This window comes from Triturus cristatus, chromosome 9 (assembly GCF_964204655.1).
Source record: "Triturus cristatus chromosome 9, aTriCri1.1, whole genome shotgun sequence".
In the NCBI taxonomy this organism is placed as follows: domain Eukaryota; kingdom Metazoa; phylum Chordata; class Amphibia; order Caudata; family Salamandridae; genus Triturus; species Triturus cristatus.
In genome coordinates, this window is record NC_140592.1 from 135,123,145 (window position 1) to 135,143,201 (window position 20,057).

Sequence of the window (20,057 nt, forward strand, 5' to 3'; positions counted from 1 at the left end):
TCAAATCATGACCCTGTTGTCTGCAAAGGTAACGGCACTTGCGGCTGCCTGTTTTGTAGTAAAATATACCATAGCTCCTGTATATTAAAGTTTTTAATTTACGTGCAATATTTATGACAACATTTAGAATTTGATCATAATGACCAGATAGATTAAGCTGCAAAAAATCAATCCGATAATGCCTACAAAGTGCAAAGAAAGGTACTGAGACATAATTAGGAAATGCCACAAACGTTCTAAAGCTAAAGCATCTGCTTTACACAACTAAGTAATAAAAAGCAAGCATTCCAGCATACTGTTAGAAGCTGTCTGCTTTTTCAATAGTGACAGATGTTATCTTGACAGTGAATCACACTTAAACGGTGTGAACAGATTTAGTAGAAGTATCATAAATGCGTGTTCCACCCAAAAGCAAATGAACACAGTCCTTCGGTGTTGGGAACTGATAAGAGCCCCCTTTTAAGATATATTAAAGACAAGTGATTTCAACAAGCACAGCACAAGCGCTGTGCAGGCGTCACGTAAAAATGAAGTGTGGAAACTGTTCCAATGCAATGATCATTCTCACTAATAGCCTGCGTCAATGCACTGCAAAATAGAGGATTTGCTGCACTATTACAAAAATGGAATTACCTTGCTATGAGTCGGCAACATTTACAGTTCCTAACTCTACTTTTGGACACAGAAGAAAGAGAAAAAGCAATTGCAACTAAAAACTGCAAAGCCAATAGGTCTCGCCTATGCAAGAGCCATTGGCTTTGCCAATATGTTTTAGCCATGTTGTACATCAGTATGTCTGTTCAGCATGGCTAAAAGGTAATGGGTTAAAGGAGAGTGGAATGGAGTAGAGTGTCAAAGTAGAGTGGAGTATTGTAGAGTAGAGTTGAGTAGCGCAGAGTGTCATGGAGTGGCGTGGAGTGAGTAGAGTGTCGTAGAGTGGAAGGGAATACAGTGGAGAAGAGTGCAGTGGCACTGAGTGTCGTGGAGTGGTGTACAGCAGAGTGGAGTGGCATAGAGAGCATTGTACAGAGTGGCGTAGAGTGGCATGTAACAGAGTAGAGTGGCGTAAAGCAGATTGGCAGAGTGGAATAGTGTTGTAGAGTGGAGTGGAGTGGAGTAGTGGTTGCAGAGTCGATTGGCATACAGTGGAGTGGCATAGAGTGTCAGAATGGAGTAACAGAGTGAAGTGGCACAGAGTAGAGTAGTCTGCCACAGAATAGAATGGAGTGAAGTGGCATGGAGTGGCATAGATGTAGTGGCGTAGAGCACGGTGGAGTAGTGTTGGAGAGTGGCATAGAGTGAGGGAGAGCATCAGAGTGGAGAACAGCATCAGAATGGAGTATCTTAGAGTGTAGTGTCATAGAGTTGCCTGGTGTGAAGTGGCGTATAGTACAGTGGTACAGAGTAAATTGGCGGAGGGTGCAGTGATGTGGATTGCATTGGATTCGAGTAAAGTGGTGTAGAGTGCATTGGTGTAGGGTGCAGTGACAGAGTAGAGTGGCGTAGAGTGCAGAGGCATAAGGTAGAGTGGTGCAGAGTAGACTTCAGTGGTGTAGATTTAATTGTTACAGAGTAGAGTGAAGTGGCGCAGAGTAAAGTGGTTCAGGATAGAACGGTGCAGGATAGAGTACAGAGGTGTATAGACAGTGGCGTAGAGTAGAGTGGCATGGAGTGCAGTTGTGCAGAATTGATTAAAGTGGAGTGGAGTGATGCATAGTATAGTGGCATAGTGTGGTATACAGATGAGCAGTGCAAACTAGAGTGCAGCGGAATAGAGTAGAGTAGGGCAGAGTAGAATAGAGTGGCATAGAACGCAATAGACTAGCGTGGCATAGAGTGATGTAGAGGGCAGTGGTGCAGAGTAGAGTGACTCTGAGTTTAGGGGCAGACAGTGCAGTTTTGCGCAGTAGAGTTGTAGAGTAGAGTGGCGAAAAGCAGTGTGGTGCAGGAAAGAGTGGTGCAGAAGAGTTGCAGGCAGAGCAGAGTGGTGCAAAGAGCAGTGGTACACAATAGAATAGAGTGTATTAGCGTGCAGTGGTATAGTGTGCAGTGTTGGAGATTGGAGTAAAGCGCCATCGAGTGCAGTGGTGCGGAGTAGTTAGCGTAGAGTCAATGGTGTAGAGTGGATTGATTTTCAGTAAAGTGGTAGTTAGTGTATTGGCATAAAGTGCAGTGGATTATAATAGAGCGATGTAGAGGGCAGTGGCACAGCACAGAGTGAAGAGGCATAGAGTTCAGCAGCAGACAGTGCAGTGTTGCAAAGTAGACAGGCGTAGAGCGCAGTAGCATATAGTAGATTGGCATACAGGTCATTGGCGTAGCGTGGTGCAGAGCAGAGTGGTGCAGAGTAGAACAGAGTGGCGTAGAGTGCAGCGATTTAGAGCACAATGACATTGCGTGAGGTGGCATAAAATGTTCAGGGTGCAGAGTAGTTTGGCGTAGACTGCATTGGTTTTCAGTAAAGTGGGGTAGAAAGCAAGAAAACACATGCACTCCCATAGAGTGCTCAAAGAAAAAGAAACTAGCTTTCTAATGTAAACTATGGAAGGATACAGGTCATCAAATGTAAAATATTGCAAGGAAACTATGCTTCAGGAGAGCGACAGACACAATAAGAGGAAGGAAAGCAATTGAATAAAAAGCAAGCAAATGAGCATCATACACTTACAGTGGTGCTGGAGTTAACAACGAGACCCTGTGCTCTCACAGCAGGGCTGGGGAAATAAGAGAGGAGGAAGCAGTACCTTTTATTGAAGAGATAAAAACTACAATCAAGCCAAAGACTCTCACAGCAAGCATATTTGTAGGGTAGCCAACAATCTTGTTTTCTGTGGGTTTCTCCTGATGTCTATAGTAAGGCACCACAGGACACCTGGGGGGATATTCACAAGGTCTTATCTCCGATGTATCTCCACCTTAAAGCATCAAAAATGGAGATAGATTTAACAGCCCATTCACAAGCTGATGCAAACTGCAAACGACGCCAGTATTGCCGCGATAACTGCCCCAAAATTGATCTCCACGGTGGACACCACCAACTAACCTTAATGAGATGCAGAGTAGGTGTTCCGTGCAAAAACACACGAAAAAACCACAACACCAATTTCACAACGAACTGCCAGATCTGTGAAGCAAACCAAAAACAGGCGATAAGCCGCGGTAGCACCAGGGATTTAACACCTGCCTTTTGCTGGTGCTAAGCAGGACGACTACCCACAGCATGAAAGGGAGCCCAGCCAAGAGCCACACCTGAAGACCCACAGATGCCATGGAGACAATGATCATGCAGCTCCGATACCCATGAGGGTCACAACACCCTCCGCCACCACCCCCAGCCTCCCCCCCTCCGGACATACACATACCTTGCACGACACAAGAGCCACAAAAAGCGCGTGATGACGCACATTGCCAAAAAAAAACACACATGTGTGGCCAGAAGAACAAGAAAGTCACACAGCACTAAAGTAACAACCAAAACTTTATTGAAATACAACATAAAACACCAATGCGGACAATCTCGACGTCACAGCCTGGAAAATAAAGCACAAAATCAGGATGTGTGTCATGCGCACATCAAAGGAGCGAGACACAGAGAAACAGAGAAGGAAAGAAAGCTAGAGAGAGAAAGAGAGAGAATGAAAGGAAGGGAGAGAGAGAGAGAGAGAGAGAAAGAGAGAGAATGAAAGGAAGGGAGAGATAGAGAGAGAGAGAGAGAGAGAGAGAGAGAGGGAAGGGAAAGAGAGAGAGAGAGAGGGAAGGGGGAGAGAGAGAAAGAGAGAGAGAGGGAAGGGAGAAAGAGAGAGAGACACCGCCACCCCTGCGCACCCAAGCCTCACTGTTCACCTGCTGCCACCGGTGTGTCCACCAGTGGGCACACCTCGTGCCCGTGCAAGCTGCTGGCCCAATCAGCGCCAGGTGGTGGTAGGCCCATGGCGGCCACAAGGCTTCGGGTGCCACTGACCCTGCATGCAACAACTCATGGGCCCTTTGTGAGTCTGTCATCCAGTCACCACCGGCAGAGGGAAATTTGACGCTGTCGGCCCCTTATACTTGCGGGGTCACATGGCCTGTGACACCTGTGCCGGATGGGTATGGTGTGTGTGCAAACCTGCCCTCAGGGAGTGACCATGACATGCTGACAACTAGACCAGTGACCTGCACACCACCAGCTAGTACGCCTGCGACAGGTAGCTATGTGGGCCCCCCTCGGAACGTAAGCAGAGTGGTCGGGCCTGGCGTACACCTGACCAGTGCAGGGCTTGCAACAATGACTCGGGGGCTCTGGGCGTGGTTCAGTCCATGTCCGGACAAGGAAGTGACTAATGCTTGTGTCCCTGTTGTAGTGTCCACAGCACCCGGAACACAATAGGCAATGTAGCACACTGTGACTGGCATCCCACCAGATGAGCATCATTGACGTAAGGCAAATCACTGTCCCTACATTCATCCACACATTCATACATGAAGGATGAAAGACATGACACAGCAGTGCATTACTGGATGTTTATTGCAAATCCTGCGGAGTTTTGCAGCTGGAGCGGTACAGGGCCATGCCAAGCACACTACACAATATGGGCCCATGGAGGGCCAGCCAGAGTCCATCCGGGGATGACAAGCACTGCGGAAGAGAAAGGGTACAGTCTGCAGTCTGGTCGCCTTGTCATTCGTCATCAAACAGGATATGGCAGTCCATGTCGCGGTCCAAGGTGAGTGCAGCAGAGTGTATCGGGGGTCAGTGGAAGGTCATGCGGCCATGTGCGGCACCAAGCAGAAACATGCAAGGTGGCATAAATGAATGCTTGTGCCTCCTACTGAACTTGAACCCATCCACGTCCTTGTCCTCGGGTGTGTACTCTGCACCACCTGTGGGTGTTGCAGTACCGCCTGCGGCACTGTGTGCCACTGACACATCAGGGGCCGGAGGAGGATTGTCGGCCGCACTGTGTGGCAGTGACACATCAGGGGGCGGAGATGTGGATAGTGTGGGGGCAGCAGCATTCATCAGCGCCACGCCTTGTGGCAGCAATGCCATGATGAGGATCTGCAGGGCATGGTAGATCCCAGCTACATTTTGCTGATGTGCAGCGGTGGCTGTCATCCTTTCTGCCTCTATCCACACCATGTTCTCCATGAGCCTCCGCATGTGTGCCAGCTCACGACTGGGATCGCTGGAGTCACTCTGAGCGGACAGGTGTTCTTCTCTCCGTGTCATGACTCCAGCGATGTCAGTCAGGGCTCATTGGAGACCATGGAGTGGGCCGTGGGTGTCTGTTAGGGACTGGAGCTGGTCCCTGATGGGACCTAGACACCCATGGATGGCGTCTAGTTTGGTAGCCATGATGGCGCACCCCACCCGCACCTGCTCAGCCATCTCCCTCTGGCCCTCCAGCACACGGCGTTGGAAAGCCATGTGTTGTTCCTGGGGTCTTGGGAGACTGTGGGTGCCTCCTGCTGGGTGGTTTGGGTAGTGGGTGGGGTCTCGTCGATGCAGCTGGGCTGCCCTGATCCTGGAGGTGAGTTGCGGATGATGTCAATGATGTCTTGGAGGGTCGATGCTGGGGGTGTCCTCCTCATCATCAGTGAAGAGTGTCTGGGACTTCTCTGCAGGAGGTGTTGACGGAGCCCCTACAATGTGAAGGGGAGACTGTGTATTACAATGTGTCCACATGTATGTAGCCGCATGGTACATGTTGACATTCAGACAGCATGGTATTGTACATTGTGACAGTCTGTAGATCAGGGCCATAAACCAGAGTCATTGTGGGTTTGCACGGTGCTTTGCTTGATTGTGCATGTATGCCATTGTGGCCATCTCCACCCGTCCCCCCAGTACCTGGTGGTCACTCACCCTGTTTCGGTTGTGTTGTGTCCTGTCGAGCAGTGTCCGGTCCACCGACTCTGGCCACAGTCTCCACACTGATGACTGTTGACACCAGCTCCTCCATGTCACCCAGCAGTAGTTGTGGCGCTGGGCTCCAGTCTGCAGTGCTGTCTTCTGGTTGGCTGCGAGTTTCTCCTTAGTCTTGCGCTTGATGTCAATCCATCGCCTCTTGGCCTCGTCCATTGACCTCTTGTGCTCTCCGATGGCGTCCACGATATCCCGCCATATTCCATTTTTGGTGCCCAATTACACATTGGAGGTGACGAACAGTTGTTGATGGTGTTCCATCACCTCCGTGACTAGGATCCTGTTCTCCTGTGGACTGAACATCGTCTTCCTCTTCCTTTTCTCCTTGCCCTTCCCTGTCCACGAGGTCCCAGGCTGGTCGTCCGGGGTGCTTGTGGGGTTGCGCTCATCCTCTGCGCCTGCTCCGGCTGCCTCCATGGTGCTTGGGTGTTGGTCAGTTTGTGTTTGATAGTTTTTTCTACTAAGTTTGTCTTAAGTCTGTCTTAAGTCTGTCTTAAGTTGTCTTAAGTATGTCTTAAGTCTGTCTTAAGTTTGTCTTAAGACAAACTTAAGACAAAATCCTAACTTCTGTGAATACCAAAAGTAGTAAGTTTAGGATTCTGTCTTAAGTTAGTTCTGTGAATCGGGCTCAGAGCCATGAGATCCACCTTCTATAGGATATCATGGCTATGTCAGTCCTGAAGCAGGCGTAAGGAAAGTAGCGATAACAGGGGTTATCGCTACTTTTCCTGATGCTATGCTTCATAGCGTGGGGCTTGATGATAGGAGAAATGTCGCTTAGCGACATTTCTCCTGTCATGTTAGATCAGGGACGCCTACTTTGCATCTCATTGGAAATGCAAAGCTGGGCGTTAGGAATCCTGATGCTAAAGCAAGGTTTCACACGTTAGTGTGGCCTTGCTAATTAGGCGATAAAATTATCGCCGCTTTTCGGCCGAAAACGGCCGCAAAAGCGGCTATAATTTTGTATCGCCAGCTTGTAAATATGCCCCTATATTTGGTATACACTTTATGATTTCAAATAAGGTAGTCATATAGCATCTACTCTGATCATCATTGCTAGAAGGCCTGCATAAAGTTTGATGAGTCGGTGCCATAATTACAGGCCCAAGACAAACAGTGTTTGTCTTGAGATAGGACAGTAAAGGCAGAATGTGTGGCTGGCTTTGGGCTTATTGTGATCATAATCGAATAAAGATGGGATTTTAAATTATCTTTCACAAGTTGAGGGCCTGCATTTTATTTCCGTTTATCTTAAGCTGCAAAAGCTGGACACATGTTCCGATGCACAGCACCAATCCCAGGAGAGCGCAACGTGTGCTTTTCAGGCAAGAAATACAGGCAAATATAATACAATTGGAATGATATTTTTATGTAGGGCTTCCAATAGACTGATATTGAAAAAAATCATATGGGCCTCTTACCACAAAACGTCTCCAGCAAACGCACTATATTACCAATAACAGGAACACCTATTGCTTTCCACCAGCCTTCATGAGATTTTACCAAGTAGTAGATACCTGAGCCTTTCAATCATATCACTTAGGTCCTATTTCTGACCCTCAATAATGAGGGTTCATTTTTCTGAGTCTGTGCAAATTGAACTTGGATCTATAATGTTACCCCATATACCCAGGTATATTCCTAACATATAACCTGGGGGGTTATTTTGCATTATTACCTTACAATCCTGAGTTTTATACATTAGGAATGGGAAAGAAAAACAGTGCTGAAAGTTATGGCAAATTCTGAAAGACAACCTCGTAATGGCGAGATAAAGTCATCCTGGGAAAAACATCTACATGATCAAATGTTTTTTCCCCAGGATAATATTAACAGCCATAAAGAAGACAGCATGAGGCTCTTAATGCTTTGCTCCTCCGTTTGTTATTTCTCTAGATCCACTCAGGCCCTAAGCAATTCAATAGAGATGAGTGAGGTACTGTTGGCTATAGAGAATAGTCGCCCAGAGAAAGCCCTGGGCCCGGATAGATTCCCGGTTGACCTGTACAAGTATTTACCATATTTTTGGGCCCCTTTGATAACAAATGCCCTAAAGGCTGCAATAGTGGACCCACTAGTCAAGACCTGGCAGGAAGCAATTATAGTTCCAATTTTTAAAAAGGGGAATAAAACCCAACCTCACTGCTACTGTCCAATTTCCCTGCTCAACAGCTCAGTTAAAATCTTTGGCTCGGTAATCTTGGCCAAATTATAACTTTGGGCGCTTGAACATCAGGCGCTCTCGATCTATCAGTTTGGATTTCGGCCTGGACTTGGAACTGTGGAACAAACATTACATTTGGCATTAACTGTCCAAAAGTATATCAAAGCACAAAAGGGCTGAGTTCATCTAGCCTTTATGGACCTAACCTGTGCTTTCGACACAGTGAATTGCAGACAGTTATGTTCCATAATGTTAAAAAAGGGGATTGATGGAGGAATTATCACCTTGCTCAGCAGGCTTCATGAACACACCTCAGCCGCAGTACGCTATAGTAGTAAGGTAGATTTGACTGAAGAATTCCCCTCTGATATAGGGGTAGGGCAGGGTTGTGTCATGGCGCCATTACTATTTTTTTTATATATTAATGGGTTGGGAGACCAACTATGTAAGGTAGGGAAGGACACCCCAAGATTTAACCCATGCCAAACCCCCCTACTGCTATATGCTGACGACGCTGTCCTGATAGCTAGGACAGCAAATGGCCTACAAATACTGCTTGATTCTTTTAATGGTTTTATGAATGATCTGGGGCTAAAAGTTAATCTCACTAAATCATTTATAATGAAATGTGGACCAAAAAAATCTAAAACAAGGAAATTTTTAATTGGGGGGCGAAGAAATCAAGAAGGTCCCGGATTTTACTTACCTGGAGATACCATTTGATGTTGATTTTAATTGGAATCATGCTTTAAATATCAGAACCATGCAATTTCAGAAATCGAATGATGCCGTTTTTATATTTGCTAAAAGATTGGGTCACAAGTCAACTAAAGAGATTTTATGTATTTACAAGAGTAAAAGCCTTTCAGTGGTAACTTTTGGGGCCGTGGTTTGGGGACACGTAAATTGTAAATCACTTCAAATAATAGAAAATAAGTTTTTAAGAAGACTTCTCTCAGTGCCCCAGAGCTCCTCTGTTTCTTTCTGTCATGAGGAAGTTGGTCTGAGTAATTTGAAAGACCATATTGCATTACAACTACTGGTGCTCTGGATAAAATCCTGGAAGTATCCAGAGGCTGCTCTTTGTAGCACAATACTGGCAGATTGTATGAAGCTGGATAATAGCCTAGATATACCCTGGTTAAGGTATGTCAAAACGAGTTTTGCCAAAATGGGTGTCACAGAATATTATACAAACCCCGACACCTTAAAAAATTTATCGTCTTCCACTATTAAGTCACTTTTCTACCAAAGCCATGAGCAGGCAGGCCCTATATGTAATTCGACTGGTCACGCAGAGCCTTTCTCTCAGCCACAAAGAGAACCCGCTCTCTATCTTCAAATCGATTTAAATGAAAGGTAGACATTTCTGTTGACTAGGCTGCATCTAAAAACTATACATTTCTCAGTTGCTTTCCCTACTTAAGTCTCATGGTTTACATCACTCCCTGTCTGTCCTTGTGACAGTTGCTCATACCAAAACACTACGAACTTTATTTTATTTTGTAGATTTTTTTACCCCACAGAGGAAGCAGGTAATTCACCCATTATTACTTGCAGCAGGGATTAGAAATTATAAACTGGCAATGGAATACCTACTCTTCCTAGGAACAAATGAGATTATATATTGCAATTTAAACTATCTTTTTACTGTTTAAAATTCATAGTAAATATGAGTCATTTTTTTATAACCTGTAACTTCTCTGTATATGGATTTGCTGTCTCTTAAATGAAAACATGTATGTGTAATCTTTTATGCCTCTTTTAGAGTTGAATAAAGCATTTTTGACTGGGATACTGAAGGTGGTTTTTAAATTGCAGTTCTGAAAATGCCACTTTTAGAAATTTGGCGTTTTCTGACTCCAACAATTTGGTGACTTCTGACTGGCTGTGGAATATATGCCTGGGGTGGGTGACAGCTGACTTCCTGCATTCCCTCTAGACAAACACACATAAAGGAAGGTGTGACTGAGCATTCACCTGCATGTTGATGGGTCATCCTGAGCAGGATGGGAGGAAGTCACTGACACTCTTCACCTAATAGAACTGGGGCTTGTCCCCCCACAAAGGGATGCACACCTCCCAGTAGTGAGTCTTGAGCCAGGGCAGGAAAGGCAGAGTCTTGGGCATTTCAAAGCATCTCTTTGAAGTTTCCCGACTTCAAAGGCCGAAGTTGGTATAAGTACTGGACCTCTGACACCATGAACTCAGAGCACTTCTGGCACTGAGAACATTCTACCAGGAAGACGGGCTGCTGTGCTGTAGGAGGGACTGACATTTTGATGAACAGCTTTGCTGTGTTGGCCTGCTGCTTCATGCCTGGGAGTGAGAAGGACTGGACCTGCTGTCTATATCTTAGAACCTAGGATTCTCCAAGGGCTTTTCGTCTTCAACTCAGCACCCGGACTTTACTTGCTGCAAGGCTTGCTCTGGCAAGTGATACTAATCCAGTACAGGGCTCTTGGAAGTGAGTTTGCTGTGTTCAACAAGAAGAAATCAGCACATCGACTTTGAGTGTAAATTCGCTCCTCGGCACCGCGAACTGCCTGCGCTGGAACCGTGTTCCCGCTCAATACAGCGACCATGACCGGTGATGCAGGTCCAACGCAGCACATTCGAAGAACCGCCACAAAGGGAGTTCTGAGTACTGCGTCACCAAACTCAGTGGCGCCAAACTCTGACTCTGGTGGCCCAGTGGTGAGACAGCGACACTGCGAAATCGACGCCGCGTGGAATGACTCTCGACACCTCATCGACAATACACCGCCAGCAGATCCGATGCCTTGCTGTCAATGCCACTTCACCTCCCCTGTGCCTTACAATGTCCAGAGCACCAACTTGCCAAAGACCTGCACCGACAGTGAGGAACTGATGCTGCACCTGCCCCAGCAACGCTTCACCTCTCTGGAGCCCTGCAACATCTTTGTTTTGTGATTGTTTCCCAGGTACTGTAACCGGGGTCAGTACGACTCCATAGCTGGCCTGCGCTACATTGCGGTCAGCCCCCAACATTGAGATTCGACTCCGTCAAGCACGTCGTTCTAGCCCCAGTTGGAGCTATTGTGTTTCTAAGTGCTATAACTGCATTTAATCTGTGAGGATTCGTAATTTGATTTGTGTATGTTGGATTGTTGTCATTTTGTCCTTTTTTTTAGTCAGATAAATATTAGCTGTTTTCCTAAACTGGTGTGGAGTAATTTTGTGGTATTTTCACTGTGTCACTCTCTATGTGTATAAACTTTACACATTTCCTCTGAGGATAAGCCTGACTGCTCTTGCTAAGTTACCAAGGTGGTGAACATGGGTTATTCTGAGGGTGTAACTTACTTACCCTAGAGTGAGTGTCCCTGTTTGGACAGTGTGTAAACCACTGTCACCCGAGCCCCAATTTCTAACATTTTGGTACAAATAATGTTGAGCAATTATGCAGGGAAGAGATATATCTTGCCCACTTAGCTAGATAAAGTACAATTCTAAATAGTAAGGGTGAGAGTTCACCTTAGTCTTGATCTGCCACATGCAAAATCATTGCTACTGTGTCAGGATCAAACAGGTACTAAAGTATGTAATAACTACTCGTTGTTCCCCAGTGAAATCAATATGCTGAAAAGACTATCCTAGTAAGAAAGAAATTGGAGCTACCATTTTATTCAATAATTGTTCGAGTGAACCTTTTCTCTGACATAGATCACTGTAAAGGTGTGGTTCATGGCAACAAATTATATATAGATTAATGTAGAAAGCAAACACTTTCCTGTAACTTGTTAATTCCAAAAATGAACAAAGTAAAGGTTTGATTAAAAATAGTGATGAAGAGGATCTGGCTATAAGTTACCATACCTTGGGGTGAAGAATTTCCGGAGCATTACAGTGTAAAAACACTCATCCTATTTTACTATTGATGCTGCTGGATTTTTGACTCTCTGCATTGGGACACTGCTACTCAGACCCCAGTGCATGGTCTCTGAGTTGTAAAATATGGAACAGTGGCTAACTCCTAATTGGCATATTTAATTTTTCTATAAGGCCATAGTATATGGTGCAGAAATGCACCCCTGCCATAGAAAGTTAAATATTACCCGGATGCTACAACACTTATTATGCCATCCACTACCTTGACAAAGGAAAACATGGCTTTGTGTATAACGAATTAATAGTAACTTTTTGGATCATCACATTAAATATATACATGGAGTGAGTTGCAATAAAATACGCACAGAAACTGAAGAGGAGTTTGTGCCCGTTGGAGAAAATGGGAGGGATTTTGTATTGTTATATATGTATATATATATATATATATATATATATATATATATATATATATATATATTCACTTAAAAAAACCATAGGTTTCACACATGTTATAGTTAGCTGGACATTTCCCTCGTAAAAAACCAATGAAATTCCCCCGTTATAGTTGGTGCAGGCAACTATAACTCACACGACCGCAATCCTCTGCTGATGACGTCAGATATTACATCACTGTATTTAGACACCTATTTACCCATGTCTTCTTCCATTAATCTTTAGCTATACATATATTACAAATATTTATTTTTCAGAAAGACACATATGTAATAAGTGATGTAATATCTGATTTACAACACCTTAAGAATAATTAGACAGCTTGTCAAAAAATCATGAATGACATGTTCTAGAGCAAGCTTAAACATATATCGAAGTCAGTCCATCTTCATCCTAGCCACAAGAAAAAAATCAGCAATTACAATTCAAGATAGTCAATGATGCTTGATGATTGGTGTCATAATGAATGGCCCATGCAAAAATAACATTTTCACATCGATATTGTAGGCATGCAAGTATTGCGAACTTTAGATATTGTCCAGCAAAACATGTTGTATTCTGTTTTCTCATGGTGGTTTTGTGTAATTCAGTGCTCGTCATTAGCACTAGGATGGACTCCTGGAAGTAGGTCAGCAAAGTGACAATACAGCTATTCGAAAGACATTTGCTAGGTAGAAATAGGTTAGACTTCAGGGAACGCTATGACAAGCCTTGTTCTGTCACTCCCATGGAGAGAAATTTTGCTTTACAATTTGGCTTTCTGCACTTTCTCGACAGGGCGTCTAGGTCTGGCCTCGTGTTGTGAATATCACAATTCCAAGGTTTTGCAAGCAGATATTCTTCACACCTTTAACCATATTTAAAGACAACTGATGATTGCTAACAAACAAATGTATGCCAAGTCAGGATGTGTCATATTATCCAGGACACAAATATGAAGTAATAGAGATAGGTCTAGTTCAAGTGTTGTAGGCAAACCAGTACTTACATATTAATTGTCTCCTAAATAGCAGAAAAGAACTTACCATCAGTAGGGTCACCATCTGTCAAGAATACAATTATGGAGAAACGCCTTCCCAGCTTCTGTTCATTAGAAAGATTGTCTTTTAGTAATTGTGTTGCAGTCAGCAGTGCTTTATTGATATTTGTTGCTGAAATAAAGGAAAGAAAATAATGTTATAATACATCAGTGGAAAGTAGTTATTTATTTGACAGTATGAACACCTGATGGGCAATAGAAACGAGCAGGAGACCTATACTGTCAAAGTTTACTGCTGACATTTACTGCTGGCGTTTACCAAATCTAGCTGCAGACTTTGTTGCATTGAGCTATAAAGAATCTGGCTCGTTGATTTAACTGGATGTGCTCGAGTCTTAGAAGTAGTGCGTTTTATTAGTATGGGAAGATGTAGGGAAGAGTATTGATCATTTGTGAGCATCATAATGACTTTCAACTATTGATGTATATGGATGATGCCTTTTTCCCAGCTGCACATAAACAGTTTTTTCTTTCTGATGTAGATTGGATTCTTAAATGTTAGACAGTGCTCTTATCATAGTGATGAGCTCTGCAGAGAGGAGTAAAAGTAAGCTCTTTGTCTATCCCAAATCTTTAGGACCTTATTTACAAGCCCATTGCACCGCCGATGTGTCACTGTTTTTGACGCGCCGGAGGAGCAGAGCGCCTGCCCATATTTACAAGGACGTGCTTGACTTTTCATGGCCTTGTAGATATGGCCCCATTACTTTGCGTGAAAGGAGTTTTTCATGGGTGTTGCTGTGGGTTTTCCCACGCACCATCCATGAAACCTGACACGTTCTCAGATTTTTCAAAAAATTTTAAAGCTGGGAATGAGTCAGAATCCTACGCCTCCCGAGGGGAGGCGTAGGCGTGGTGCAACAAGGAAAAATACTTTTATTTCTCCCCATTTTTCCTCTTTCTATGCATGCTGCATTCTGCAGCATGCATAAAGGGTTACTATGCCTGCTGCAAAGAACATGTACCAAGTAGATTACAGAGTGTGTATGATGTAAACAGATCAGCAGGTTACTGCTTTCAAAAGAGGCATCCTTTTGTTACTTGCAATTTATAACGTAAAGTCCTAATATAGAATAGTGAGCTATTAACTTTCATCCTAGAACTGCATACACACTAGAAGTATACATCATTAGAACATTGATTAATGTTGCAAAAAGGGTTAATTTGGCTAGAAATCGATTATTATTAAAGAAAACTCCCAACTATGCTGTTTCTTTTTCGACTCAGAGTTTGTGCTTCTCCACACCAAGCACTCTTGAACTATACTGCCTACCAGTATGGATGGCATGTAACTCCTACACTTTTAGTCCTTTGGGTTATGTAACATTTCCTAACACACGTATGATTGATTGTCTCTGTGTAATGTGCATGTGATGCAAAGTGCTCGGACACCCTACACTGGTATGAGTGGCGCTATATAACTAATTCAATGCATCTGAGAGTGTGTGGTTATGGAGACTTGGTCACTGTTAAAGGGTGCTAGTGAGAGAATCCGTGATGGAGGTGGTCATTGGGGGGGCGCCAACAAACATTGTCGCACAGGGCGCCACCAGCACTAAAGCCGGCCCTGGGTGCCCGCATAGTTAATCCATAAATCTGTGCACAACCATTTTTATATTTTCATATTTTGAATTGACACAATTGACAGTACAAAGGTAATGGACTTGTGCCCATTCTGCGACATTACCTAATTAGATTGTCGTTTAGTGTGCAGCTCTAGCTCTAATATTAAGAAGCAGTAATCAGACAGTGTACTCTTTTATGATACTTGGTTTACCAGTCCTTATCCTGGACACTTTCGGGTGTCAATGTTATGATGTTTGACTGTTTACCCAATTCCCTATCTGTAAACATTTCTTATTTCAATACTAAGATACCCCTCTGGGTACACATGTTCTGAAAAATAAGTATGATGCATCATGTTATATGATCATATATTGGGGGATATTCTCAAGAACGCTTGATAACTACCGCGAAAGAAGCTTAACGCAACTCTTCACGTCGCAGTCTATCATGGGAAAATAACACCGTGTTAACGTGGTATTCCCAACACGGCGGCACCATGCGATAGACCCACCACAATGCGACAAATGAACGTGTTGAAATCAACGCGATGCCGCAAAAATGCGAAACACCAACGCGAAAAAAGCGGCAATGACGCAAATCGCGATACAGAAATCTGTGAAAACTAGCCACTGGCCTGCAATCCCCACGCGACATGCGGGAAAATGCACTACAAAAGTTGGGAAAAAAACACATACAAAAGCCAAACAACAGCGAAGCACAATGGAGTCAGCCGGAACAAGTGCAGAGGACAACCCGATCCCCACATACGCCCCGGAGGACCAGCCTGGAACCGCGGGGTCAGGGAAGGACAAGGAGAAGAAGAGTAGGAAGATAAGGTTCAGTCCGCAGGAAAACAGGATCCTGATAACGAAGGTGATAGAACACCATCAACTACTGTTTGTCACCTCCACTGTGTCACAGGCAACTAAAAATGGAATATGGTAGATCATCGTGGACAATGTCAATGCAGTCGGAGTGCTGAAGAGGACAATGGAAGAGGTCAAGAGGCACTGGAATGATGTCAAGCGCAAAACCAAGCAGAAAATCACAAACAACCGGAAGGCAGCAATGCAGACTGGAGGTGGGAGCCCAGCACCACAGGAGGAGCTGGACGAGATGGACTAAATGGTGTCCACAGTCATCAGTGGGGAGATAGTGACAGGAGTTGGGGGACCAGACACTGCCCAACATGACCGGACACAACAGCATCAGGGTGAGTACCAAACAGGGACTGGGGGATGGGGGAGATGGCCACAATGGCACACATGCACAAGTAAGCATAGCACAGCTGCGGACAAACCACGCCCCAGACCCCCAACTCCCACCAAGAGACCAATGCATCCAAGTATGCAACATCACAGTACTGTATAAGCACAGAAGTCAGAGGCACACCGCATGTAAGGGATAAGGGGCAGCCAAATCAGAGCTGCAGGGGCGACCCCCCCAAAATGCGGCACACCCACATCACTTGGAGAGCGCATCAACATTGACAACGATGTGGCACAATCCGCAACACGTCCACCACAGAACAGAGGACACAACTGGTGTCGCTTGTGTGCAGAAACTGGCCAATCACATGTGGCATAGCAGGGAAATGTGAGTTGACAATGTACAAGTACAAACACACATTCATGATGTTGTTGGAATGTCCACTGTCCAGCACCATATAGGCAGCTCCCCACAAACAGTCACAATGTACACTGTCATGCAGTCTGAATGTAAACATGTACAAAGCGACAACATACATGGGAGCACAATGTTAAACTTCATCTCCCCTTCACATTGCAGAGGGAAATTCAACACCTCCTGCAGAGCAGTCCTAACCTCTCTTCTCTGATGACGAAGAGGACTACGACACCTTTGACTCCGATGCCCTCCAACAGCTCGTGAACAGCCTCCGCAGCCCACTTCCAGGAGCAGGGCAGCCCAGCTGCTACGAGGAGAACCCACCCCCTGCACAGAACACACAGCAGGTAGCACCCACCACCATGGCTGCTTCCCAGGATGCCCATGATGAACACATGGCCTTCCAAACGCCGTGTGTTGGGGTGCCAGAAGAAGCTGGCTGAACAGGTGCAGGTGGGGTTTGACCGCATGGCAGACAAACTAGATGCCTTATGTGGGTGTCTAAGTCCCATCGGAGACCACTCACAGTCCCTAACGGACACCGACAGTCTGCTCCATGCCCTCCAATGAACCATGGCTGACATCGCCAAATTTCTGACTCTGCGACAAGAACGACTGTCTAGTCAGAGTGCCTCCAGCAATCTTGCCCGGGAGTTGGGACTCATGCGGAGGCTCATGGAGAACATGTATCGGACGCAGGCGGAAAAAAAGGCCGCCACGGCTGCACACGAGCGAGAGGTAGCTGGGTCCCTCAATGCCATAAAGACCCTCCTCATGGCATTGCTGCCACAAGGCCTGGCCCTGATGCATGCTGCTGCTATCCACATCCCTGGCCCCTGATGTCTCAGTGCCACACAGTGCTGGAGACAGAACACTACCACCCACATGTGAGGCACCTGAAACAGCAGAGGACGAAGATGCGGGTGAATCTGCCCTCGTGGTCAGAAGAAAGCGGTAGCATTAATCTCCGCCATATGGCCTGTTTCTGCTTGGTTCTGCCCTCTGCAGCATCACCTTCCACTGTCCCCTGATGCACTCTGCGACACTAACCTTGGACCTCGACATGGACTGCCATATTCTGTTTGGTCACCAATGACACACCTATCAGACTGCGGACTGGACTCCTCCTCTTGTGACGTACTTGTCATTCCCTGAAGGACTCTGGCTGGCCCTCCACGGGCTATCAATGTGACGTGGGGTTTGCATGGCCCTGTATTGCTGCAGCTACAACACTCCATTGAATGTGCATTAAACACTGATTGTCACACCGATGTGTCATGTCTATGATCTTGCAAGTGTGGAGGTATGGATGAATGTAGGGTCAATGATTCCCCCTTAAGTCCATGTTGCTCATGTTGTGGGACTTGGGTCTCAGGGTGACACATTGCCGATTGCGTTCCGGATGGCGCAAACACTAGAACGGAGACAAACGCATTAGTCACTTCCCTGTCAAGCCCAGAATAAAAGCACACCCAGAGCCCCGGGGTCATTGTTCACACCCTTATGCTGGACTGGCATACGCCAGGCCAGCCCACTCCACTTACGCTCACAGGGGGGTACGACAACGCAACATGTCCCAGGTCTTCCCTGTAGGGATCTGCTGCTCACAGGTCTAGTTGTCAGCATGCCAGAGCCACTCCCTCACAGCTGGTTAACACCCACACCACACCCATGCAGCACCGGCATCACATGACATGTGACCCTGCCAATAAAAAGGGCCTGGCACACGTGCTGGATGCCATTTCCACTCTGTCACTGGGTTTCTCCGTGTGGGTATCCTTTTCGGGCTGAGGGCCTAGGGTCCTGCCACAGCACATTGCACAGTGCCAGGGGTGACATGATGGCATCCGCACTACGGGACTCAATCACAGAGGGTCCATGGCCTGCGGTGCACAGACTTGGTGGCACCGGATACACTGCGGCAGGCACAGGCACACTGCCATGGGACGGTGTCTTTCGGTGCACCGAGGTAGGGGCACCGTAAGTGCTGAGCGGGTGTGCAACCTGCGATGATGCGCCGTCCAGGTGGTCCGGAATGGTGGCATTAGTGTGAGCCCTGCTGGACCGCAGTGTAGGCCTGAGCCAGCAGGGAGTGCGGGCCTACCACCACGTGGCGTCGCCTCACAGAGTTAGTGGCACCTCTAGTGCTGAGCGGGTGTGCAGCCTGCGATGAGGCCGGGTGCACTGATATGTTCTCTGCCATAGCAAGAACATATTGTGGTGGTGGCGGTGGGTGTTGTTGCGCTATTGGGTCTCCGGGCTGCATGTTCAGTTGCTCGTGGGCATCTGTTGTTCTTCATGTTTGGCTATGGGCTGTGCTCCCTTGGCTGCTGCCTGTTGTTGTTCGACTTTACACCAGGTCAGAGCAGGTGTTAGTTTCCTGCTGCTACCGTGCCTTATCGCCTGTTTTGTTATGTTATCGCCGATCTGGCTGGTCGTTGAGAATGTTGTGGAGTGGTGTTGTCACCGCTTTTTGCTCGGGAACGCCTACTCTGCATCTCATTAGCGATAGTTGCCGGGGTCATCAGTGGCGATGTTTTTTGAGGATGCTATCGCCAGAAAACTGGTGATATGGGCTGTTAGCACCGGCTTGTGAATGGGGCAGTAAATTTATCGCGACTTTGACTGCGATAAAGTGCCGATAACTCGGCGATAGCTCCTTGAGAATATGCCCCATTATGTTTAAACTGCTTGTATTTAGAAAAATATTATGTGCAAGCCTACATTTCTCTCTTGAAATAAACAGAATTCAGTTTTTTTTTTTTTTGGACAAATCAAGGTTTTGAACCCTAAATATGTCTAACATTTTCCCTCTGCGTCCAAATAGGCATAGGTTGAAATGTGTACATGCTTGCCAGAAGAAAAAAATCTGACCCTACTCCAAGTCAAGTGAATTCCAACCCAAGTTTCATAGTGATGGCAGTGTAACATTTTGCAGTTCTAAATATCATAAAGCTGAAACTTTCAACTGCAATTCACACAATTATCTCTTTGATTGTGTTTAAATATAAAATACACCTTTCTTCACGATCTACCTTAGCGAAGAGCTAGAAAAGGTTTTGTAATTCTGTCGTTACGTGATTCTGTGGCACAAAGGTGCATATTTACAAGCTCCTTTCGCCACAGGAACCTCATTTTCTTTTACGTTCTTATGGCGATATGGGCTTTGCCTTATTTACAAAACAGTGTTAAGCCACTTAACATGGCTTAACGCTGCCTTGTAAATAAGGCGCCCTTTCACGCTATACTTAGTGTGATAATGGTGAGCAATGGGTGTTGCGGTGGGTGTTCCACCGCAACATTCATTGATTGTGATGCTACCCCATATTGACAAGGGTGGCGTAAATATGAGGCAGCGCCAAAATTAAGACCATAAAAAACCTGATCTTAACATGCCGCAACAAGGAGAAATGCTTTATTTCTCCACGTTTTTGCTGTTTCTATGT

The 20,057-nt window shown here is 45.7% G+C and overlaps 1 protein-coding gene across 2 annotated transcripts in view; it reads right to left on the bottom strand.

Annotated features, from left to right (window-relative positions):
- The window catches only part of LOC146797519 (inter-alpha-trypsin inhibitor heavy chain H3-like), a 415,853-nt gene that overhangs the window by 270,592 nt on the left and 125,204 nt on the right, over positions 1-20,057 (bottom strand). For both annotated transcript variants that reach the window (XM_085624536.1, XM_085624537.1), the window contains exon 10: positions 13,406-13,531. In XM_085624536.1, the coding sequence (XP_085480662.1) occupies positions 13,406-13,531 (126 nt within the window). The remainder of the gene's footprint in view (positions 1-13,405; positions 13,532-20,057) is intronic.